Genomic DNA, 25199 nt, shown 5'->3' with positions numbered 1-25199 from the left:
CATGCAACATCCAATGCTGAACATCCAACAGCCATGCTGAGTCCATCCAATAGCCATGCTGAACCATCCCTGATCCTGAACCCATCCAACAGCCATGCTGAACCCATCCCTGATCCTGAATCCATCCCTGATCCAGAACCCATCCAACAGCCATGCTGAACCATCCAACATCCATGGTGAATCCATCCAACATCCATGCTGAGTCCATCCCTGATGCTGAATCCATCCAACATCCATGCTGAGTCCATCCAACAGCCATGCTGAATCCATCCCTGATGCTGAACCCATGCCTGATGCTGAATCCATCCAACATCCACCTGAACCCATCCAACATCGATGCTGAACCCATCCAACATCCATGCTGAATCCATCCAACAGCCATGCTGAGTCCATCCAACATCCATGCTGAATCCATCTCTGATGCTGAATCCATCCCTGATCCTGAACCCATCCAACATCCATGCTGAATCCATCCAACAGCCATGCTGAATCCATCCCTGATCCTGAACCCATCCAACAGCCATGCTGAACCCATACCTGATCCTGAATCCATCCCTGATTCACTCCCCAAAACAAAAATTAAAATTAAAAAATTGCTATTTATTTATGGCTTTATTAAAAAGGTAATTTCTGAATTTCCCAAAACCAGGAATTATTTCCCTGGGCACTCTCAGCTGGGAAATGGGGGTGATTTTTTTTCATAGCACGGAATTGTGTCTTTCATTAATTTTGTGGATTCAGTTGAGGTGTGGAAGCAGCGGGGCTCCTGATAATATTGTCTGTGTTGTGGGGCTGGGGAATTATTTGGAAGAGGGATTTTTGTGAAATGTTCACAGGGAAATTTGGAGCAAAAACCAGTTCAGAGTTGGGGTTGTTTTATTAAAATGAGGTTAAGTCACAATTATTTGATTTGCAAGTGGATTTAAAGAACTTAACGAGGAAAAAAAGAGAGAAGAATTCTTGAGAGCCAGCTGAAGGGGTCAGAAGTGAGTGAAGATTTTCACAAGACAAAACTCCTGAATTAACGTTTGTCCTGTCTGGGATTTGGGACACTCAGAATCCATCCCCAGGGATTTTTATGGAAAACGGGGAGAGAAAAGAGAGGAAAAGGGAAGGGAGATCCTTCATGGTTTCCTTTTTGAAGAACCCCAGATCCTGATGTTTTGAGGATTTGAATCCTTTTGGAGAAGCTCAGATTCTGAGGGAGATTTGAGTCTTTTTGGAGAACCTCAGATTCCGATGGTTTGAGGATTTGAGTCTTTGGAGAACCTTAAATTCTGATTTGAGATCTTGAGTCTTTTTGGAGAACATCAGATTCTGATTTGAGGATTTGAGGTTTTTGGGAGAACCTCAAATTCTGATGGTTTTGGGCATTTGAATCTTTTGGAGAACCTCAGATTCTGATTTAAGTATTTGAGTTTTTGGGAGAACCTGACAGTCTGATGGTTTGAGGATTTGAGTCTTTTTGGAGAACCTCAAATTTTGATGGTTTAAGGACTTCAGTGTTTTTGGAGAGCCTCAATTTCTCATGGTTTGAGATTTTGAGTCTTTTTGGAGAACCTCATTCTCATGAAGATTGGAGTCTTGCCTGGGACCCCAAATCTGGACAGCTGTGAGGATTTGAGCTTTGCTGGGAGACCTCAAATCCCAAATTTCCTCCTCCCCAGCTGCTCCAGGCTCCCACTGCTGCTGGATTTAGGGAAACTTGGATCCGATGGTGGGATCCTCCCCCAGCCAGGCTGAGTCTTTGCTATTTTCTCTCATATTAGAGAAAAACGGTGAGTTGTTACTCAGATTGGATATTCATGGAAAAATTCTTCATGGGAAGGGTTGGGACAGGACAGTGGAGTCCCCACCCCGGGGGGGGAGGTGGCACTTGGGGACATTCATCAGTGGTGGCCTTGGCACTGCTGGGAACGGCTGGATGATCTCAGAGGGCTTTTCCAACCTGAACTATTCCATGATTCCATTCATTTTCCAGCCACCAGGACACGAGACACAAACCCAGGAGCCTTGGAAGAGGATACAGATTTATTTCACGTTATAAAAACCAGCCCAGCCACCCCGGAAGCGGTCGGGCTCCTTCCCTTCTCCAGCCTCTGCTAAAAAATAGGTGCTCCCACCTCTGCCCAAACCAAAACCAAACCAATCAGCAGCCCCAGCCCGGAGGGGAGCCTGGGTTAATTAATTCTGGCTAACGAGGCCCCTCTGCCCACACCTTTCCTGCTCTGCCCTCCAGCAGGAAGGGAATGGCCGCCATTCCTGCGGCTCCATAAATATTCCAAACGCACCCGTCACGCCTGGAAGTTAAAAATGCCCCTGACAGCAACAAACAACCCGAGGTGGTAAAAAACCAATCCAAACCAGGAGTGCCCAAACCCCCCAAACATCCCCGTGTCCCACGGGAACTGGGGACAACACCCAAGGTCCTGGAGAGGAGGAGAGACCCAGAGGATGCACAGGATGTCACAGCTGGGAGCAGCTCTGTGTCAGCTCTGCTCAGCCCCTGGGTCCTCAATCCCTGGATAAAACAATCCCTGGATCCCACAATCCCTGGATCCAACAATCCCTGGATTCAGCAATCCCTGGACCAATCCAGGATCAGCAATCCCTGGCTCCCAATCTGAATCCAATCCTGGATCCACAATCCCGGATCCTAAGTCCTGGATCCACAATCCCTGGATCCAGCAATCCCTGGATCCCACAATCCTGGATCCAGCAATCCTGGATCCACAATCCCGGATCCAACAATCCCTGGCTCCCACAATCCTTGAATCCTAAATCCCTGGATCCCACAATCCCTGGATCCAAATCCCTGGATCCCACAATCCCTGGATCCAACAATCCCTGGATCCTACAATCCCTGGATCCAGCAATCCCTGGATCCCACAATCCCAGGATCCAGCAATCCCTGGATCCCATAATCCCTGGATCCTATAATCCCTGGATCCTATAATCCCTGGATGCTACAATCCCTGGATCCAACAATCCCTGGATCCAACAATCCCTGGATTCAGCAATCCCTGGATCCAACAATCCCAGGATCCAACAATCCCTGGATCCCACAATCCTTGAATCCTAAATCCCTGGATCCCACAATCCCTGGATCCTATAATCCCTGGATCCTATAATCCCTGGATCCAAAATCCCTGGATCCTAAATCCCTGGATCCTACAATCCCTGGATCCAGCAATCCCTGGATCCCACAATCCCTGGATCCCATAATCCCTGGATCCCATAATCCCTGGATCCCATAATCCCTGGATCCCACGACCCCTGGATCTGACAATCCCTGGATAAAACAACCCCTGGATCCCACAATCCCTGGATCCAACACCCACAGAGCCGGAGTCACAGCTCCGTTGTCTCCCTTCAGTGTCTGATCTCTGAAGAACCTCACCAGTTACTCCCTGCTCCCAAAATCCTTCATCCCAAATTTCCATTGGCTTCCCCACCTCCCCAATCCCAGCAGAAGCTCCGTGTGAAGAGCCTGGAAGAGGAAAATCAGGGATAAAGGTTTGGCCTCTCTCTGAGTCCCTCCTGGAGCCACCACAAACAGCTGGAACAACATCTGAGCTCCACCAGGTCAGCCTCCCCATCCACCACATCCCTGGGAAAATCCCATGGCACCTCAAATTCAGCTTTTTCAGGCTCAGGAAAAACGGGAACTGGGAAAAAAAAATTCCTTCAGGACATCAGGATGGAGCTGCAGGTCGTGGCGGGAGCACGCTGGCTCTGTGCGGGATGGAATTCCCTTTCCCACACTGGGATTTGGGGCTGGGGCTGAACCAGTGCTGCCAGCACAGCATGGATGGAGCCTTCCCCTCCTCCCAGCAAGGATGGGGCCATGGAAAGCTGGGAATTATCCCAGACAGCTGATAAAAACAGAGGGAGTGAGGTTTGGAAAGGTGACCTCGGCTCAGGGAATGCCTGGCAGGGAGGTGCTGCCTTTCCATCACTTTGGGGATTTTTTTCCCATCGTTTTCCCTTTGCTGTTAAAGCCCCTCATCCCTCCTGGATGCCCCAATTGTCCCAGCTGAGCAGGGAACAAGGGGTTGCTCCAGGAAAACTGCAGGGAAGCTCCAGGAACAGCAGCCAGGGGTGACACTGAGGGACAGGGAGCCACGAAAGCCACGAGGAAGCTGATCCCAAGGGATGGGAGGAGAACTGGGAGAGGAAACCCAGGATGCACTGGGCAGACTGGAAGCTCCAGCTGGGGCTGTATCCCACATCCTCCCAGCACAGGGATCAGGGATTCCCACTGGAATGGGGCTCAGCCATCAGCTCCAGACACCGGGACGATTAAAGGACGGCACCAAAGTGGCTCAGGGTCCAGCTGATCCAAGCCAACAGCATGGAAGCTGGGCTCCCAACAAAGCTCTGGATCAGCTTCTCCTTAAAAAGGGTTATTCCAATGGAAGGAAAAAAAAAGAAGGGAAAAATTGGAAGCAAAAGGGGTCACTTAAAATAACGCCAACTCACAACAAATGCCCAGACTGTTCCTCCATGATCCTTTCCCCAAGTTCCCAGTGGAGGCTCCCCATTCTCCCAGGAGCTTGGCACAGCCAACACCTCCCCTGTTACAAACCCCCCCCCGGGGGGGCTCCCTGCGGCTCTGCCCTGGAAAACACCACCAAGATCCCTGCGGGAAATGCCCGGATTCCCTGGCATTCACTGCTCCTTGGGCCGGCCCCGGCCGCGGAGGAGGGACCCCAGGCTGTGCCAGAGCTCCGTGTAGAGCAGCGTGCCCACGAAGACAAAGGCGGTGCCCAGCCAGTGCCAGCCCGTGAAGGGGTTCTGGAAGTAGAGGATGGAGAAGATGAGGCTGACGAACTTGCGCAGCGTCACCACCAGGGTGACCGTCAGCGACGTGCACTCCGTGGTCAGGATGAAGACGCCGCGGATGCAGACGTACCTGGGAGCAGCAGGTAAGGGACAGCAGGCATGGAGACTGGGATTCCCTTGGGGAATGGGGAGGAGCAGGGAGATGGGCAACCTGCTCTGGATGGGGAAATTCCCTCCCGGGATCAGCTGGGTTGGAAGGGGACACATCAAGCTCAGGGACATCCCATATCTCAGATTGCCCCACTGGAGCAGCCAAGGCTGAGTTGGACAATGGAAGCTCCAAACTCTTCCACTTCCATGGAGCAGAAGTCCCAGAATCCCAGAACAAACCAGGCTGGAAAAGACCTTTGAGATCTTTGGACCTTTGAGGTCCAACCTAAAAACCAAAGCTCCCTTTCCCTGCCTTTCTGGAGTTACACCAACAGCAGCTCCCAAGGGCAGGGAAGACTCCAAGGATTTTCCTCCTGGGAGCAGCAGGTAAGGGACAGCAGGCATGGAGACCGGGATTCCCTTGGGGAATGGGGAGCCTGCTGTGCATGGGGGAAATTCCCTCCTGGGATCAGCTGGGTTGGAAGGGGACACATCAAGCTCAGGGACATCCCATATCTCAGATTGCCCCACTGGAGCAGCCAAGGCTGAGTTGGACAATGGAAGCTCCCAACTCTTCCACTTCCATGGAGCAGAAGTCCCAGAATCCTAGAACAAACCAGGTGGGAAAGACCTTCGAGATCTTTGGACCTTTGAGGTCCAACCTAAAAACCAAAGCTCCCTTTCCCTGCATTTCTGGAGTTACACCAACAGCAGCTGCCGAGGGCAGGGAAGAGTCCAAGGACTGAGGAAGGCAGCCCCATTCCTGCCGTGCCAGCCCACAGAGGGTGGGATCTGGGATAATAAAGGATACTGGGTGATGACGTTCATCAGGAGGTAGAACCACATGATGGGCAGGGTCAGGCCGATCACCGGCACCTGGAACAGCTCTGCAGGAAAAAAGGGAAAAATGGAAAAAGGATGGGATGAGGTCACTGCTGGAGGAGCCCCTCTCCTTGCCAGGACTAACCATGACCCAGGACTCCCTGCAGCCTTGCACAGCTTGCAATTCCAGAGGGAAGAATGGAATATAAGGAAAAATATTAAGAGAGAAGCTCAGTCTTGCTCTTGTGCTGGAGGAACCCACTCTGCTCCCACAGCAGATCCTGGGGAGCACCAGCAAAAAAAACCCCAGCAGGTCCCATGTTTACATCCCTTATGGAGGATTAGGTCCTGGTATTCCCATTTCTGAGCTCCCACGTTCCTTTTCCCAGGGATCACTCTCGGATGTGGCTGGTGTGTGGGAATTACTTGGATTAAAGCCCAAGAAACTTGGGCTTTAATCATGGAATTATGGAATGGTTCCTTAAATTCCACCCCATCCATGGCAGGGCCACCTCCCAGTGTCCCAGGCTGCTCCATCCCAGTGTCCAGCCTGGCCTGGGACACTGCAGGGATGCAGGGGCAGCCCCAGCTGCTCTGGCAGTTCCAGCCCAGGCAGGAATTCCTCATTGCCCAGATCCCATCCATGCCTGCCCTCTGGCACTGGGAGCCATTCCCTGGCTCCTGTCCCTGCAGGCCTTGTCCCCAGTCCCTCTGCAGCTCTCCTGGAGCCCCTCCAGGCCCTGGAATGTGCTGGAAGCTCTCCCTGGAGCCTTCTCCTCTCCAGGGGAACATTCCAAGCTCTCCCAGCCTGACATTGGATCCATCTCCTCCCCAAGACATTCATGGACCCAGGGGCTTCACTTGGAATCTCAGGAAACCATGAAGGGTCTCCCTTCCCTTCTCCTCTCTTTTCTCTCCCCATTTTCCATCCAAATCCCTGGGGATGGATTCTGAGTGTCCCAAATCCCAGATCCCAGAGCAGTTTGGGTGGGAAGGGACCTCAAAGCTCATTCCAGGGACACCTCCCCTATCCCAGGGTGCTCCAATCCTTCCTTGGACACTGCAGGGATGCAGGGGCAGCCCCAGCTGCTCTGGCAGTCCAGCCCAGGCAGGAATTCCTTCCTGCAAATTCCTCCAAATCCAAAAGGCCTGGAACACCCCAAGATGCCATCATGCACAGCTGCAGGAATGAACCTCCCAGAGGATTTTCCAGAGGATGGGAAGGCCCAGGAGCAGGGATCCCCCAGCCCAGCACTCACCAGACTGGCTGAAGAGCACGGCGTGCTGGTAAATGTTGGGAGCCAGGAGCAGGAACCCAGGCAGCGGCAACGCGTGCTGGGGGAGAAACAAACCCAGGGTGGGCTCAGGGGAGGGAAATCCACCCCAACTCCCTGCTGGAAAGCAGCTGGATCAGAGCAGGCTCCTCACTGCTCCAAACTGGCTGTGTGGGATCCTTTCTGTGCCCAAGGGAAGGGACCTTGGAGCAGGGAGAGCCCCAGGGACTCACATTGTAGAACAGGGCTTCCTTGGAGTGCTTCCCAAATTTCTTGTAGAGTGTCTCCTGGAAAATCCCCATCCTGGCAGACATCAGCAGGGCAAAGGTGAGGGCAGCAATGCCTGCAAGGGAAGCACAGCCCTGCAGCTCCAACTCACCAAATTTGGCTTTCAGGGGAAAAAAAAAACCAAACAAACGGCCCAGACTTGGTAAGAAAACTGATGACGACTCTGGGCTTTGATTACAGGTCTCCAAGAGATCCCTAAAAACACCAGGGATGCAGCTTGTGCCACTACTGGTAATAACCCATCCCACATTTCCCAAAGAGCCACCAACAGACCCAGGGTGGGGGTAGAAAGCCACAGAGAAAGCCTCATCGGTGAAATCTTGTGCTAAGGAACACCTGGAGCAGCCCCAGCCCCTCTCCAGCTCTGCTTTTGCCAAGAGAATTCCCAGAATCCTGCCAGTATCCCAGAAATGTGGCCCTCACCTACCCAGCAACCACCAGAGGAAAGCCTGGGGTCCATCCTCTTGGTCTGAGCTGGAGTCGGATGCCTGAAGGGAGACACGAGAGTCACCAGGAGCCAGCAGGTCCCTGCAGCTGTCCCAGAGCTCCCTCCTGCCTCAGCAGGGCTGGGAGCAGCCCCTGGATTCCCACTCTGCTCCAGGGAATGCAGAGATTCCAGAAAAAAAGTGGCACAGTCTGATCAAATCAGGATTTTTCCTGAAAGGAACGGCCTGGTTTGATGAGATTGGATTTTTAACCACAAAAATAATCAGTGGTGCTTTTCAAGCCCTCAAAGCCAGCCCATTCCCAGATCCCTCTGTCCCCAGCCCATTCCCATGTTCCTGTGTCCCCAGCCCATTCCCAGGTCCCTCTGTTCCCACTCCCTGATTCCTGTGTCCCCATCCCATTCCCACGTTCCTGTGTCCCCATCCCATTCCCACGTTCCTGTGTCCCCACTCCCATTCCCACGTTCCTGTGTCCCCATTCCCACGTTCCTGTGTCCCCATCCCATTCCCACGTTCCTGCGTCCCCATTCCCACGTTCCTGTGTCCCCACTCCCACGTTCCTGTGTCCCCATTCCCACGTTCCTGTGTCCCCATCCCATTCCCAGGTTCCTGTGGCCCCACTCCCAGGTTCCTGTGTCCCCATCCCATTCCCAGGTCCCTGTGTCCCCATTCCCAGGTTCCTGTGTCCCCACTCCCAAGTTCCTGTGTCCCCATCCCATTCCCAGTTTCCTGTGTCCCCATTCCCACGTTCCTGTGTCCCCATTCCCACGTTCCTGTGTCCCCATCCCATTCCAAGTTCCTGTGTCCCCATTCCCAGAGATGACTCTCTAGGAAGGAACAAGAGCCCTGGCCGAGCCCATCAGGAGCTAAAACCAGACCTAAAGCCAGGCTTGTGGTCAAGAAAGGGAGGAAATGGGGCTGAGGGCACAGCTCCAGCTGGACTTGGCTCAGCTCTCTCCCTGTGCTTCAGGAAAATCAGATTTATTCCCCTTTGCCCCGAGTGCCAGCTCCAGCCCACACTCCAGCCCTGCTGGGAGCTGATCTGGACCAACTCAGAGCCAGGGCTGCAGAACCCAGCCCTCCCTCCCCACCCTGAGGGCAAAGAGCTCTGCAAGGATGGGGAATGTGGAGCTCTGGCAGCTCCCTCCCATTTCCAGCCCCTCTGAGCTGCTCCAAGTGCAGCCAATTTCCACCTGGCCGCCGCTTTGTGCCGGTTTTTGTCATCAGCTGAGAGGGTCAGGCCGTGGGTGCTGACCCAGGGAAAGCTCTGAGTGTGTTCCACACGGATTTGCTTCCCTCCCTCCTGCTCTCCAAGCACAGGCACTTCACTTAAGGGTCAGGCTGGATGGCAACAGGAAACATCCAGCCTGAAAGGCAACAGCCTCTTGTGGGATGGAAAGAGGGAGGATTCCTGATGGATTTTTGTTTAGGATTCACCTGCTCCCGCCTGCCACACGAGGCAAGGAAAAGCAGCTCCTTTCTGTTACCTCTGAGGCCAAAAAAATGAGATTTATCCCAGCAAAAAGCGGCGTGAACAGGTGAAGAGACGCCTGGAATTAAATGAAATCCCACAGGAGAACAGAAGCAGGAGGAAAAGATTTTGGGGAGCAGCTGCAGAGGCAGGAAACACCTCGTGTCTCCATCACAAACCAGGCAGAGGGAATGGCTGAGGTTCCTTGTGCCTTCCCATCCTTACCACTTGCTTTGCAGACATGAAGGTGCAGGTGAAGATGCCCAGGGACACCAGGGCTATGGAGCTGTACTTGGACACGCTGTACCTGCACAGGGGACAAGGGACACATCACCAACCCTGCCAGCCTCACCTCCACCCTGCTCCAAACCTGGCACAGCAGGCACACTGCCATGGCCTCACCCTCACACCCACCCCTGCTCCAAACCTGGCACAGCAGGCACACTGCCATGGCCTCACCCTCACCTCCAACCTGCTCCAAACCTGGCACAGCAGGCACACTGCCATGGCCTCACCCTCACCTCGACCCTGCTCCAAACCTGGCACAGCAGGCACACTGCCATGGCCTCACCTTCCCTGCACCCTGCTCCAAACCTGGCACAGCAGGCACACTGCCATGGCCTCACCCTCACCTCCACCCTGCTCCAAACCTGGCACAGCAGGCACACTGCCATGGCCTCACCCTCACCTCCACCCTGCCCCAAACCTGGCACAGCAGGCACACTGCCATGGCCTCACCCTCACCTCCAACCCTGCTCCAAACCTGGCACAGCAGGCACACTGCCATGGCCTCACCCTCACTCCACCCTGCCCAAACCTGGCACAGCAGGCACACTGCCATGGCCTCACCCTCACCTCCACACTGCTCCAAACCTGGCACAGCAGGCACACTGCCATGGCCTCACCCTCACCACCCTGCTCCAAACCTGGCACAGCAGGCACACTGCCATGGCCTCACCCTCACATCCACCCTGCTCCAAACCTGGCACAGCAGGCACACTGCCATGGCCTCACCCTCACATCCACCCTGCTCCAAACCTGGCACAGCAGGCACACTGCCATGGCCTCACCCTCACCTCCACCCTGCTCCAAACCTGGCACAGCAGGCACACTGCCATGGCCTCACCCTCACCTCCACCCTGCTCCAAACCTGGCACAGCAGGCACACTGCCATGGCCTCACCCTCACATCCACCCTGCTCCAAACCTGGCACAGCAGGCACACTGCCATGGCCTCACCCTCACATCCACCCTGCTCCAAACCTGGCACAGCAGGCACACTGCCATGGCCTCACCCTCACACTCCACCCTGCTCCAAACCTGGCACAGCAGGCACACTGCCATGGCCTCACCCTCACACCACACTGCCCAAACCTGGCACAGCAGGCACACTGCCATGGCCTCACCCTCACCTCCACCCTGCTCCAAACCTGGCACAGCAGGCACACTGCCATGGCCTCACCCTCACCTCCACCCTGCTCCAAACCTGGCACAGCAGGCACACTGCCATGGCCTCACCCTCACCTCCACCCTGCTCCAAACCTGGCACAGCAGGCACACTGCCATGGCCTCACCCTCACCTCCACCCTGCTCCAAACCTGGCACAGCAGGCACACTGCCATGGCCTCACCCTCACATCCACCTGCTCCAAACCTGGCACAGCAGGCACACTGCCATGGCCTCACCCTCACATCCACCTGCTCCAAACCTGGCACAGCAGGCACACTGCCATGGCCTCACCCTCACATCCACCCTGCCCCAAACCTGGCACAGCAGGCACACTGCCATGGCCTCACCCTCACCTCCACCCTGCCCCAAACCTGGCACAGCAGGCACACTGCCATGGCCTCACCCTCACATCCATCCTGCTCCAAACCTGGCACAGCAGGCACACTGCCATGGCCTCACCCTCACCTGCACCCTGCTCCAAACCTGGCACAGCAGGCACACTGCCATGGCCTCACCCTCACACCCACCCTGCTCCAAACCTGGCACAGCAGGCACACTGCCATGGCCTCACCCTCACACCCACCCATGCCCCAAACCTGGCACAGCAGGCACACTGCCATGGCCTCACCCTCACCTGCACCCTGCCCCAAACCTGGCACAGCAGGCACACTGCCATGGCCTCACCCTCACATCCACCCTGCCCCAAACCTGGCACAGCAGGCACACTGCCATGGCCTCACCCTCACACCCACCCTGCTCCAAACCTGGCACAGCAGGCACACTGCCATGGCCTCACCCTCACCTGCACCCTGCTCCAAACCTGGCACAGCAGGCACACTGCCATGGCCTCACCCTCACCTGCACCCTGCTCCAAACCTGGCACAGCAGGCACACTGCCATGGCCTCACCCTGGCACGGCCAGCTGGCTCCAGCTCAGCACCTGAAGAAGCTTTTCTCCCCAGTTCATCCCAGTTTAGCCCAACATTTCTCCCAGTTTATCCCACAAGTCCAGCCGGGACTCTGTGCAGGCACGGCTCAGTGTTATTAATGTGTTATCAGCGTGTTATCAGTGTGTTATCAGTGTGTTATCAGTGTGTTATCAGCGTGTTATCAATGTGTTATCAGTGTGCTATCAGTGTGTTATCAGCGTGTTATCAATGTGCTATCAGCGTGTTATCAATGTGTTATCAATGTGTTATCAATGTTTTGTCAATGTGTTATCAGTGTGTTATCAGGGTGTTATCTGCGTGTTATCAGCATGCTATTAATGTGTTATCATCATGTTATTAATGCGTTATCAGCACATTATCAATGTGTTTTCAGCATGCTATTAATGTGTTATCAGCATGTTATCAGCGTGTTATCAGTGTGTTATAGGCATGTTATCAATGTGTTATCAATGTGTTGTCAATGTGCTATCGGCCTGTTATCAGTGTGTTACCAGCATGTTATCAGCATGTTATCAATGTGTTATCAATGTGTTATCAATGTATTATCAATATGTTATCAGTGTGTTATCAATGTATCATCAATGTGTTATCAGCACTTTATCAATGTGCTATCAGCCTGTTATCAATGTGTTATCAGCATGTCATCAATGTGTTATCAGCTGTTATCAGATGTTATCAAGGGTGTTATCAGCGTTCTCAGCTGTATCAGTGTTATCATATGTTATCAACGTGTTATCAATGTGTTATCAGCGTGTTATCAGTGTGTTATAGGCATGTTATCAATGTGTTATCAATGTGTTGTCAATGTGCTATCAGCCTGTTATCAATGTTTTACCAGCATGTTATCAGCATGTTATCAATGTGTTATCAATGTATTATCAATATGTTATCAGTGTGTTATCAATGTATCATCAATGTGTTATCAGCACTTTATCAATGTGCTATTAGCCTGTTATCAATGTGTTATCAGCATGTTATCAGCGTGTTATCAATGTGTTATCAGCGTGTTATCAGTGTCTTATCAATGTGTTGTCAATGTGCTTTCGGCCTGTTATCAATGTGTTATCAGCATGTTATCAATGTGCTATCAACGTGTTATCAATGTGCTATCAGTGTGTTATCAGCATGCTATTAATGTTATCAGCGTGTTATTAATATGCTATCAGCATGTTATCAGTGTGTTATCAGCCTGTTATCAGTGTGTTATCAGCCTGTTATCAGTGTGCTATCAGCCTGTCATCAATGTGTTATCAGCATGTTATCAATGTGTTATCAGCTTTCATCATGTGTTATCAATGTGTTATCAATGTGTTATCAGCCTGTTATCAGCATGTTATCAGCGTGTTATCAGGTTGTTATCAGCAATGCTGGAGTCACAATCCCAGCAGAAGGGAGGCCCTGAGCTCCACCCCAGCACAGCATGCCCCAGGCCCTGTGCCCCACCCCCACAGCATGCCCCTTCAGAAGAGCCAGCAGTGAGCACAGAAAATCTGGAATTTTCCCTGTGGAAAATCTCTTCCCAGCCCAAACATTCCAGCCAAGAAAGGAGGGAGAGGTGGAAGTGCAGAAGGAGCCATCCCAGGCTCTGTGCCACGCTCCCTGTCCCAGTTTCCCATCATTAAAATCAGAACATTGAACAGGAGAAGGGATGGCACGGAACACCCAGTAGGATTTAATCCAGAGCATTCCCTGGGGAGATGAGGTCTGTGATTTACCTTTTCTTCAGGATGATGATCCCTAGAGCCATGCTTGCTATGAGAGAACCCTGGGGAAAAGAAAAAGAAGGGAAAACCAAAAGAGGAAATCAGCAGGCCAGAATTCCCCACCTTGGGATGCTCATCCCACAGGGACTCTGCAAACCCAGCCTGGTGGATGCCAGAACACCAAGAGAAACACCAAGTTTGAGGCAGGAGAACTGACAGGGAGAAGGACCAGCTTCCCTGAGGCTGGATTTTGGGAAAACTCCTGCCCTGAAAGGGCTGTCCCAGCCCTGGAGGGATTTCCAAGCCCTGTGGATGTGGCCCTTGGGACAGGGGACAGTGGTGGCCTTGGCAGTGCTGGGACTGGGCGGACCCCATGAGTTTAAAGTTCTTTTCCTGCCTCAGTGATTCCATGATCCTGAGTCCCTTCCTCCAGGAGAAAAGGGGAGAAGGGGAGCTGGGTGCCTTCGGAACAAGGGCTGGATCTCCTGGCCAGGGCACCTCCCCTTCCTGTTTCTTCCAGTATGTGAGCAGAAGGTGGCCAAATCCCACTGGTTTAACTGGGAGCAGGAGCCCAGCTCCAGGGATTGACCCTTCCCAGCCCATGTGGGACAGGTCTCCTTCAGCGTGGGCTGCTTTTAACCTCTGGAACCTCTCCTGACTCCAGACATTCCAGCCCCAGGATGAGCTGAGGGGAAAGAGTTCCCATCAGGAGATTTTGTTATTCCCAACAGCTGGGGCTCCATTTCCTTGGGCTTTAAAAGGAACTCATCCTGGCACTCATCCACACTTAAGGTAAGATGCAGTGTAATGGTTTTTTTCCCAAAGCAAAGACCTGTGCAGGTGGAATTAGGCCAAATCCCAAATCCAGGCTCTCTGACCTGCCATGTTCAAGACCACAACATGAACCACTTGGTGGCAAGGAAAGCTGGATCCCTTTGGCCAGCCAGAGTCTGGGACTGGTTTTGTCAGTGCCACTTCCCCCTCAGCTCTGGAATTCCAAAGCCTGCCTGAGCCTGTTTCCCTGTCTGCCCATTAGGCTGGGATTTAATGATCAACACCAACAAGTGAAACCTTTGGAGCTGAGCTTTGGAGCGAGGCTGCTCTCCCACCAGCTGGAATTCAGGAGGAGAGGTGATGAGGAGAAGTAGGAGGAGGAGGAAGAAAGAGGAGGAGGGAGAGAGGAGAAGAGGAAGAAGAGTAGAAGAGGAGAAGAGGAATAGAGGAAGGAAAGAGAATAGGAGAAGCGAAGAGAGGAAGAGGAGGACGAAGAGGAATAAGATGAGAGAGGAAGAAACTCTTCTGTCGCTCTCTTCCTCCTCGGTCTCGCTTCCTCCATCTTCCCTCATTCCTCCTCTGCTCCTCCTCTTCTCCGCCTCTGCTCCTCCTCTTCTTCCTCCGCTGTTCTCCTGGCCTCTTCCTCCTCCTCTTCTCCTCCTTCCTCCTCCTCTTCTCCTCCCTCTTCGTCCTCCTCTTCCTCCTCTTCCTCTTCTTCCTCCTCTTCCTCTTCTTCCTCGCTTCCTTTCTTCTTCTTCTTCCTCTTCTTCCTCTGCTTCCGTCTTCTTCCTCTCTTCTCTCTCTCCTCTTCTTCCTCCTTCTTGCTCTGCTTCTCTTCTGCTTCCTCTTCTTCTCCCTCTCTCTTCGTCCCTCTTCTGCTCCCTCCTTCGTCTCCTCTCTCTTCTCCCTCTTCTTCTTCCTCTTCTTCTCTCTTCGTTCTTCCTCTTCTTCCGTGTCTTCCTTTCTTCTGTCTTCTTTCTATGCAGGCCGTCCCCACCGCTCCGATCATGTGCAGCGGCATGGCGATGTTCAGGTTCAGGGCGTAGTTATTGACCACGCTGACGGTGAAGAACATGGCCACCATGATGAAATAGTTCCTGAAACATGGAAAAATGGCTGGGAGGTGGGCAGGAACCTCCCTGAGATGCTGAGAGATCCCTCAGGAATGCACAGAGAGGTCTGGAACAGGCAGAGCTCCCGGCTCTGTCACCAAGGTCATCCCCAGTAGAGAAATGTGAAGGGAATTTGGGTGATTTTCCAGGAAAACTCTCCCTTCCCACTCCCACCACACCAAATCCCAGAGATAAAAAGCTCTGGAAGCACAACAAACTCTTCCCTGTGCAAAACTCTGCCCTGTTCCTGTGACAGGGAAGGATCTGATGGCAACTTCCCATTGAAAATTCCTGATAAACGAGTGTGGATTTTATAAACCTGACAGCTTCCCACCATGGCTCTGCATGGATGCTGCAGGATGGACGGGATTTCAACAGCACAAATGGAAAATCCATTTTATGCAAAGCTTTTTGGAGATGAGAGAGAGATCCAAGCAAGCCCTGCTTGGGAAACCCTTGGGGCTGTACCTGATGGGGATGGCCGGGCGCTTCCTGCCGAAGTTGGCCTCGAAGATGAAACCTTCCAGTGCAATGAACAGGAACTGGGAGAAGGTGACGATGTTGCCACATCCTGGGAACTGCCTGCAGGCAGGGAGAGAGGGGCATCAGAGCCAGCCCTGGACAGGTGACACTGGGAGCCAGCAAGAGAGGGAGAATCCTGTCCCTTTCCCACAATCCTGTCCCTGTCCCCACAATCCTGTCCCTGCCCCACAATCCTGTCCCTTTCCCCACAATCCTGTCCCTGCCCCCACAATCCTGTCCCTGTCCCCACAATCCTGTCCCTTTCCCACAATCCTGTCCCTGTCCCCACAATCCTGTCCCTGTCCCCACTGTCCTCCCAATCCTGTCCTTCCCACAATCCTGTCCCCCCTTGTCCCCACAATCCTGTCCCTTCCCCCACAATCCTGTCCCTTTCCCACAATCCGGTCACAATCCTGTCCCTGTCCCCACAATCCTGTCCCCCTCCTGTCCCTTCCCACAATCCTGTCCCTGTCCCACATCTTCCTTCCCACAATCCTGTCCCTTCCCCACAATCCCTGCCCCATCCTGTCCCTTCCCCACAATCCTGTCCCTTTCCCCACAATCCTGTCCCTGCCCCCACAATCCTGTCCCTGTCCCCACAATCCTGTCCCTTTCCCCACAATCCTGTCCCTGTCCCCACAATCCTGTCCCTTTCCCCACAATCCTGTCCCTTTCCCCACAATCCTGTCCCTGTCCCCACAATCCTGTCCCTGTCCCCACAATCCTGTCCCTTTCCCACAATCCTGTTCCTTCCCCACAATCCTGTCCCTTTCCCACAATCCTGTCCCTGTCCCCACAATCCTGTCCCTTCCACAATCCTGTCCCTTCCCCACAATCCTGTCCCTTTCCCCACAATCCTGTCCCTTTCCCCACAATCCTGTCCCTGTCCCCACAATCCTGTCCCTTTCCCCACAATCCTGTCCCTTTCCCCACAATCCTGTCCCTTTCCCCACAATCCTGTCCCTTCCCCACAATCCTGTCCCTTTCCCACAATCCTGTCCCTTTCCCCACAATCCTGTCCCTGTCCCCACAATCCTGTCCCTGTCCCAGAACTAGTCCCACCCTGGAGAATCTTTACTCAGGGTTCATTCACCTGAGCTTGTTCAAACACCTGCAGGGCGTTCCCTCCAACATTTCCCAAGAGGAACAGGTCAGTCAGGTCAGGAAGTGAAGGAAAAATCTCCCTCTCTCCCACGGGAAGTGGCTTTAGGAGGACTCTGTCCCTTCCTAAAGGCTGCTGTGTTTGTTAGAGGTCGGTTAATCTGAGGGAATCTGCATTTCCAGGGGGAAATTGCAGCTGGAAATTCAATATTCCTGATTGCTGCTGCAGGGGGGGAGTGCCAGGCTCAAGTCTGTGCTGTCCCTGGGTAGGATTTGCTCCATTTCCTCTAAAAAAGCTTCACCTCCCCTGGGATTTCTGGATTTCTTTGGTTGTGAATTCCAGAAGGGACCAAAACTCCACAGGGGAGCCCAAAAAAGTCCTGGCAGAAATCCCACGTGACATCCACGGATCTTTTTAATGTGGCACCAACTCCAGCAGGCTTCAAAATCCACAGCATTTAGAGCTCCAGAGGGACCCTCCCAGTCCCTTTTTGTCCCCCCTGAGGCACCCAGGAGTGCAGGAATGTCACCACCTCTGAGCACACCAAGTGATTATCCTGTGGGAATGGGAATCCCACACCAGGGAATCCAAACAGAGCCTCCCTGAGGAGCTGCCAGGAGCAGGGAGGGATTTCCTGGGAAGCAGAAGCTCAGAGGGGGCAGGGACAGGGCAGATAGTGGAGGGATTTTGGGAATCTTTTTGCCCTTTTTTTCTGCTGCAAGACAGAAACTGAGGCCAAGCATTCCTGGCAGAGTCCTGCTCCTCACAGACACTGTCCTGGATGCAGCTTTGCAGGATTCAAGCTGGGAAATGCCCTGGAAAACGGGAATTTTTCCAAGCTGTCTCCTCCAAATTCTCCTCTGTCACCCCACAGGAGCAGCAGCCAGCTGGGGAATGCTGGGCTGACCCAACAGCACCTGGAAAAATCCCCTTGTCCCTGCTTTTCCAGGAATTCCACCTTGACCCACTGCCGTCTGCCCATTCCCACATTCTTCCCAGCAGAAGAATTATCCATAGAACTTCAGAAGAATTATCCATAAAACTTCATTATCCATCAAACCTCAACCCTGAGGCTGAAAGGTCCAAAAGTCCCTGGGAGAAAGAGAAGAGGCCCTTGAAGCAGAGCCAGAAACTCCAGGATTACAACCCTTATCTGCAGCCTTATCTCATCTCCAGCCTTTCACCTCGGAGGGATCCCAAGGAGCTGGAGAGCTGGGATAAGCCAGGGCTGGGCTCTGCCTCCTGCCAGCTCCCAGAGCCCTGGACATGAGCCCAGCTTATCAGCAGGGCTGGCACTCAGGGCTCTGTGCTGGCTGATAAGGGCCAGCTAAGAAAGGGCTCCTTCTCTGGCTCACAATCCTCACTCAGATCCACCTAAAAACCGAGATAAATCTGCATCTACCAACCCAAGGTCTGCTTCAGCTGCAGAGAACCAAAAACCTCCCAGCAAGAAGTTTCCCTGCTCTCTCTCCTACTTCACCACGTGGAAAGGGAGAAAATCTGATTTTTGGGCATGATTTATGTCCCTTCCACAGCAATTTCAGCCCCTTAAATCGAGAAATTGGAGATTTCTTCTTCTGCCTCCACGGCCCAGCAGAAATATTTCCCTCCTCTCCCCTGCAGCCACTCTCCACACATTTCAAGTCTTTTTTGTGCAGACTAAACAATTCTCATTCCTTTGCTTTCCTTATAAATCCTGAGCAAATTTCTTCCCCATCACCTTGGCTGCTCCCCAGCCTTTTCCTGGAATCCTGCTCCAGGATTTTCCTTGTTATTGGGAATATCAGAGCTGGGATATTGGCAATATCAATATCCATCCGCAGGAGGAACTTTTCCTTGCAAAACCCAACAAAATAATTGGTGTAATCCCAATTTTGGGACTAAAGGTGAGCAGGGTGAGTGAAAGGGACAGGAATTGAGCTGGAGTGGAATGGAGGAATTTGGAAAGTGGATGAGAGGTGCTGCTTGAAAGGAGGTTTTGTGTGAGAAGCAGCTTTTCCTTGATGTCTGCAATCTGGAATTTGCCTCCTCTGGGCTTCAGTCACCGTTGAATAATTCAGTCTTTGAGCAGGGGTCAAATGTTTTGGTTTAAGGTTTGCTTGGAGTGGCAGAAAAAGCCAAACCCAAAGGTTTTTGTGCTTCCAAAGGGTTCATTCCTCCCTGCAACACAAGCCAGGCAGGAAAGGCAGAGACTGGAGTAATTCTTGAGAGGAAAAACAACTCCTCACATGAGGTCTCTTCTTCCAGGAACTGCTTCTTGGTTTATCCAGGGATTGTGATGCCAGTTTGGAGCAAATATCCCAACTGCTGGATTCTGCAGCCCCTTTTTCCTCAATAATCTGGTTTTTGATGGGCTGGGAGGGATTAAGGGCTGGTTTTGGAAGCTGGAGTGCACTGAGGGCTCAGGGGGGGCAGCCCCACGCTGACTCACTGGGATTTTACACACCAAACCAGTTCAGGCGTCACTTTGTTCCCAGTCAGGCTCTCCCAGCTTCCTGAGCAGCCCTTTGCCAAACCCCTCCAGCCTTCCTCCAGCAGGGTGAGGAAGGTGAGATCCCCAAAAACATCAGGGTGAGGAAGGTGAGATCCCCAGAAACATCAGGGTGAGGAAGGTGAGATCCCCAAAAAACACCAGGGGGAGTGAGGCAGGTGAGCCCTAAAATCATAAGGGGGAGTGAGGAAGGTGAGATCCCCAAAAACATCAGGATGAGGAAGGTGAGATCCCCAAAGACATCAGGGGGGTGAGGAAGGTGATCCCTAAAATCATCAGGGTGAGGAAGGTGAGATGCCCAAAAACATTGGGGTGTGGAAGGTGACAACCCTAAAATCATAAGGGGGAGTGAGGAAGCTGAGATCCCAAAATTATCAGGGTGAGTGAGGAAGCTGAGATCCCAAAATCATCAGGGTGAGGAAGGTGAGATCCCCCAAAACACCAGGGTGAGGAAGGTGAGATCCCCAAAACCACTGAGATGAGTGAGGAAGGTGAGATCCCCAAAAACACCAGAGGGAGTGAGGAAGGTGAGCCCCTAAAACATAAGGGGATGAGGAAGTGAGATCCCAAAGACACCAGGGGGTGAGGAAGGTGATCCCAAAACACCAGGGTGAGGAAGGTGACATGCCCAAAAAGACAGGGTGTGAAGATGACATCCCAAAATCATCAGGGTGAGTGAGGAAGTGAGATCCCCAAAACATCAGGGTCAGGAAGGTGGTCCCCAAAACACCAGGGTGAGGAAGGTGAGATGCCCAAAAACACCAGAGGGAGTGAGGAAGGTGATGCCCAAAAAGACAAGGGTGATAAAGATGAGATGCCCAAAATTATCAGGGTGAGTGAGGAAGCTGAGATCCCAAAAACACCAGGATGAGGAAGGTGAGATCCCCAAAACCACTGAGATGAGTGAGGAAGGTGAGATCCCCAAAATCATCAGGATGAGGAAGGCGAGATCCCCAAACTCATCAGCCTCCAACGTGGGAATTCAAGGGGACTCGGTGACTTTGCAGCGAGGGACGATCCCAGGTGGAAAACATTCCAAGGCTCCAAGCTCGCACTCCCCGGTGGAAACATTCCCTGCGGGCCCCGGGGACCGCTCCTGTCTCGTCCCGGGGATTTCAGCGCTGCCCGGGATGGGGACAGCGGGCAGGGGACAGCCCCGTGCCCGGACACGGCCCACAGCCAGGGGACAACCCCAAAACCCCCAGACACGATCGTGGGGACACAAGGCGGTGATGCAGCTCTGGGCTCCTCCATGAGGGGCACCAAGGCCTGAGGGGTGAAACCCCCTCAGTGCCGGCCGCGGGTGCCCCAAACCCCCCAAACCCCCCAAGGCACCGCTGCATCCCTCACGCCCCCTGAGGCCTCACCCCGACCCCACTGCACTGAGCTCCCCTGACCCTTTATCCCCCGCCAAATCCTCCCCGCGGCCCCGCACCTGGCCAGCAGCTCCAGGAACACCACGTTGCTGCAGCAGCCGCCGAACACCAGCCCCACCGCCACGGCCGGGTGCATGGTGTCGCTCTGGGCAACGAGGCGGCGTCCCGGGCCGCGGCCGCATCCCGATCCCGGAGCTCTGCCCCGCTCCCGGCCCCGGCCCCGGCCCCGCCGCCCCCGCTTCCTCCGGCCGCCGGTAGTTCGCTCCCCGCCCGCCTCTGCAGGGACTACAACTCCCGGCAGGCTTCGCGCCGCCTCAGCGCGGCTCCCGGCGGGCGCTCCGCCGCGGGGCACGAGGGGAGCTGTAGTTCTGGTCTGAAGGGTGTAATGGCGGCGCTGAGGTGGCGTCAGGAGGAGGCGCGGCTCCGGCGCGGTTTGTGGCGAGGAGCAGCCCGTAATTGACTTTTTGGGGTTATTTAGTGACCCCAAAACGCCACTTAGAGGCAGCTCCTAAGGATGCCGCGCCAAAGAATTCTTTGGCTGCTTAAAATAAAAATTACTCTTGAAAGGGAGAGCTGGGGGTGCTCACCTGGAGAAGGAAAGGCTCCAGGGAGAGCTTCCAGCACATTCCAGGGCCTGGAGGGGCTCCAGGAGAGCTGCAGAGGGACTGGGGACAAGGCCTGCAGGGACAGGAGCCAGGGAATGGCTCCCAGTGCCAGAGGGCAGGCATGGATGGGATCTGGGCAATGAGGAATTCCTGCCTGGGCTGGAACTGCCAGAGCAGCTGGGGCTGCCCCTGCATCCCTGCAGTGTCCCAGGCCAGGCTGGACACTGGGATGGAGCAGCCTGGGATGGTGGGATTGGAATGGGATGGGATTGAAGGTCCCTTCCCACCCAAACCATTCTGGGATTCTGGGATCTGGGACACTCAGAATCCATCCAGAGGGGTTTTTATGGAAGTTGGGGATGGAAAAGGGAAGGGAGACCCTTCCTGGAGTCCTGAGATTCCCAGTGAAGCCCCTGGATCCCAGAATTCCTTCCTAGAGAGGTGTCGGGGTGGGGATGGATCCAATCCCAGGCTGGGAATGGAGGAAATTCCCTGGGAAAGGGAGACTGGGGTGGAATTTTGGGAAGGGATTCCTGGCTGGGCTGGAACTGCCAGAGCAGCTGGGGCTGCCCCTCATCCCTGCAGTGTCCCAGGCCAGGCTGGACACTGGGGCTTGGGGTAGTGGGAGGTGTCCTTGGACACTGGATGGGCTTAAAGGTCCTTTTCCACCCCAAAAATTCCCTAATTCCATCATGGGTGGATGTGCAAAATGCCTATTTTATGACTGGCTTTTCGCAAATATTCAAATGAATACATATGTGTTGTGTTAGAAAGTGATGCTGTATTAATTCTCTTTAGTGTGTTCAATAGAGTTTGGGTTATAACAAAATGTTAAAATAGAAACTATGATATGTAGGATATTTTTTCCTAAAGAAAGGACTCACACAGAGACAGCAGCCACAGGAGACCTGAATCTTTCAGAGGAAGAGAATTTATTGCCCCGTTATCAGGAGAAATGAACTTCTTCCTGCCTCACTCAGCCCTGGAGAGGTGTCAGGAGTCAGAGGGAGAAGCTGGCACTGCCCAGACAGAATCCTGGGTGAGAATGGAATTGATGCACCATGGATGAGCTGTAGGAATGTGCAGCAGGTTATTTCATTTAAGGGTTAATCCTCTGTTAATGTGGGGCCTTTTTCAGGCTTATTTTACCCAGAAAAGGTACCCAGACTGTCCCTAACTCTTTGTTCCTATTGTCTCTTATTGTCCTAAACCCTAATTATCCAAATTATTATTACTGTAATTATATTACTATTTTTATAAGCGTTTTATTACTGCTAAATGTCCCCAACATGTTTTATGAAAAATCCTTTGGGATTTTCCCTCCTGAGGAGCTGAGAGGCCTCAGGAACAAACTGTGTCCAAGGATTCTCTGCTGCTGTGGGATGCAGCAGGTGGATCTGGGATTGGGCTCACCTGGTTGTTTCTCATCCATGGCCAATCCCAGCCCAGCTGTCCAGACTGGCTGGGGCACAGACAAACCTTTGTCATTCATTCCTTTTCTATTCTCAGCCAGCCTTCTGATGGAATCCTTCCTTCTGTTCTTTTGGTGCAGTTTTAATATAATATAGATCATAAAATAATAAATCAGCCTTCTGAGCATGGAGTCAGCTTTCCCATCTCTTCCCTCATCCTGGGACCCCTGTGAACAATGTCACAAATAAACTTTCAAGATTTTAACAGCAAGTGACTGGCGTTTGTCACAGATGGAATTTCCAGTCCTGCAGTTCCGTGCCATCCCCTCAAGACCCTCTGCCACACCCCCTGTGATCAGCAGAAACCACACCGACTCCAAAGTGGGAATTCCATCCTGCAGATTGCAATATAAAGGGCAGGAGTTGTTTTCTTTTTAATTGCCTTTATTAACAGTGATCAGATCAGTTTGGGGGTTTTAGCAGGTCCACGGGCTCCTGCCGCCGCTCCCAGGAGTGATTTGGAAGAAGAGGAATGTGCAGCTTTATCTCCCAAAAATAGAGGCAAAAGTCTTGTCCTCCCAAAAGCAGTGGGGGTATATCCAGAGTTCTAGTTAGGGTTGTTGGTGGTCCAGGGGGTCCTGGGTCCGACTGGCATCGTTTTAGTCAGGGCGAGGAGTGACCGACGTTCTCAGCGTCTCTGCCAGCTTTAGACCTCGCTGTCCAAACACTGCCCTGACCTCTCAGTTCTGCTCTGGCTCGTCTCTTTTGGGGGATTTTCCAGGATTTGGTGAAGGTTTTGTCCCAGTGCAGTCTGGGTTTGGAGATAAATTTCCATGTCTCCTGAGATGCAAATATCCCCTCCTTCCCCACCATCCTCCTGGCAGCAGGCAAGGGTGGTGCTGAAAAACAAAAATTCTCCACAATAGAGGGTTAAATGTGGATTCTCAACAGGTGATTACAACATTTAACCAACAAAGGAACTCCTGGCCAGCGATCAGCTCCCAGCCCAACTCCAAACCCTGCAGCTCCTTCTCTTAAAAAAACAGGTAATTCTTTTTTTAGTCATGACAGTGAGGAGTGACCGAGGTTCTCAGCGTCTCTGCCAGCTTTAGACCTCGCTGTCCAAACACCGCCCTGACCTCTCAGTTCTGCTCTGGCTCGTCCCTTTTGGGGGATTTTCCAGGATTTGGTGAAGGTTTTGTCCCAGTGCAGTCTGGGTTTGGAGATAAATTTCCATGTCTCCTGAGATGCAAATATCCCCCTCCTTCCCCACCATCCTGGGGGTGTCATCCTCCTGGCAGCAGGCAAGGCTGGTGCTGAAAAAGAGAATTCTCCACAATAGAGGGTTAAATGTGGATTCTCAACAGGTGATTACAACATTTAACCAACAAAGGAACTCCTGGCCAGCGATCAGCTCCAGCCCAACTCCAAACTCTGCAGCTCCTTCTCTTAAAAAAAAAAAACAGGTAACTTTTTTACTCATTACAACAAGGAGTGACCGAGGTTCTCAGCGTCTCTGCCAGCTTCAGCCCTCGCTGTCCAAACACCACCCTGACCTCTCAGTTCTGCTCTGGCTCGTCCCTTTTGGGGGATTTTCCAGGATTTGGTGAAGGTTTTGTCCCAGTGCAGTCTGAGTTTGGAGATAAATTTCCATGTCTCCTGAGATGCAAATATCCCACTCCCTCCCCACCATCCTCCTGGCAGCAGGCAAGGCTGGTGCTGAAAAAGAGAATTCTCCACAATAGAGGGTTAAATGTGGATGCTCAACAGGTGAGTTAAACATTTAACCAACCAAAGAACTCCTGGCCAGCGATCAGCTCCCAGCCCAACTCCAAACCCTGCAGCTCCTTCTCTTTAAAAAAAAAACAGGTAATTCTTTTTTTACTCATGACAGTGATCCTTCCTTTCCCACCCGTTTTTTCTGTCCGGATCAGGACCTCATCTCTCCTCTCACCTCCGAATTCCACCGGTGTGAAATCCCGTGAACAAATCCCACCTCAGCCCAGGAATGAAGAGCTGGCTGCGTTCTCCTGACTCCCAGCCCCTCCAGGAATGTGAACAAACCTTGGCAGCTCCTCTGCTGCTCAGAGCTGCTCCAGACAGGCTGAAAATGCCAGAATTTCCCTTTTTTCCCCCTCCCTTTGAGACTTTTTGAGCTCTCTGACTCCAAACTGGTCTCAAATTTTTACCTGGGGGCTGGAAACAGAGGTTGGTGCGAGATCAGGACTTGAAAACCTGAGAAATGAAGCAACAAAAGCTCGAAATTTTTGGATATCTCGAGTTTTTTTTGCCTGCAGGGAGAAACCCTTGATGCAATCATACCAAAATCTGGGGGTTTGGAGCCTCCTGAGGGACAATCCAGGGAGTTTGGCTTGGGGGTCCTGACAGGAAATAATTCTTTGGGGTTATCTCTGTCCCTGGGGCAGTTATCTCTGTCCCTGGGGCAGTTATCTCTGTCCCTGGGGCAG

At 52.8% G+C, this 25199-nt stretch overlaps 1 protein-coding gene and 1 long non-coding RNA gene across 2 annotated transcripts; both read right to left on the bottom strand.

Moving 5' to 3' along the window:
• Positions 1-4390: 4390 nt before the first annotated feature.
• On the bottom strand, positions 4391-20946 carry SLC35B4 (solute carrier family 35 member B4). The gene is made up of 10 exons (XM_050984964.1): positions 20774-20946; positions 15692-15805; positions 15109-15208; positions 13350-13399; positions 9462-9543; positions 7747-7807; positions 7265-7374; positions 7017-7092; positions 5747-5822; positions 4391-4915 (listed from the first exon to the last, which is right to left on the bottom strand). Exons 1-10 carry the CDS (start codon positions 20848-20850, stop codon positions 4672-4674), a joined length of 990 nt encoding a protein of 329 aa, XP_050840921.1. The 5' UTR covers positions 20851-20946; the 3' UTR covers positions 4391-4671.
• On the bottom strand, positions 9550-12070 carry LOC127060783 (uncharacterized). The gene is made up of 3 exons (XR_007780081.1): positions 11561-12070; positions 10201-10498; positions 9550-9757 (listed from the first exon to the last, which is right to left on the bottom strand). It is a non-coding gene; the product is annotated as an uncharacterized LOC127060783 (long non-coding RNA).
• Positions 20947-25199: the final 4253 nt, after the last annotated feature.

Source organism: Serinus canaria, chromosome 1A (genome assembly GCF_022539315.1).
Source record: "Serinus canaria isolate serCan28SL12 chromosome 1A, serCan2020, whole genome shotgun sequence".
NCBI classification, from domain to species: Eukaryota; Metazoa; Chordata; class Aves; order Passeriformes; family Fringillidae; genus Serinus; species Serinus canaria.
This window is presented reverse-complemented; position numbering and strand designations above follow the sequence as displayed.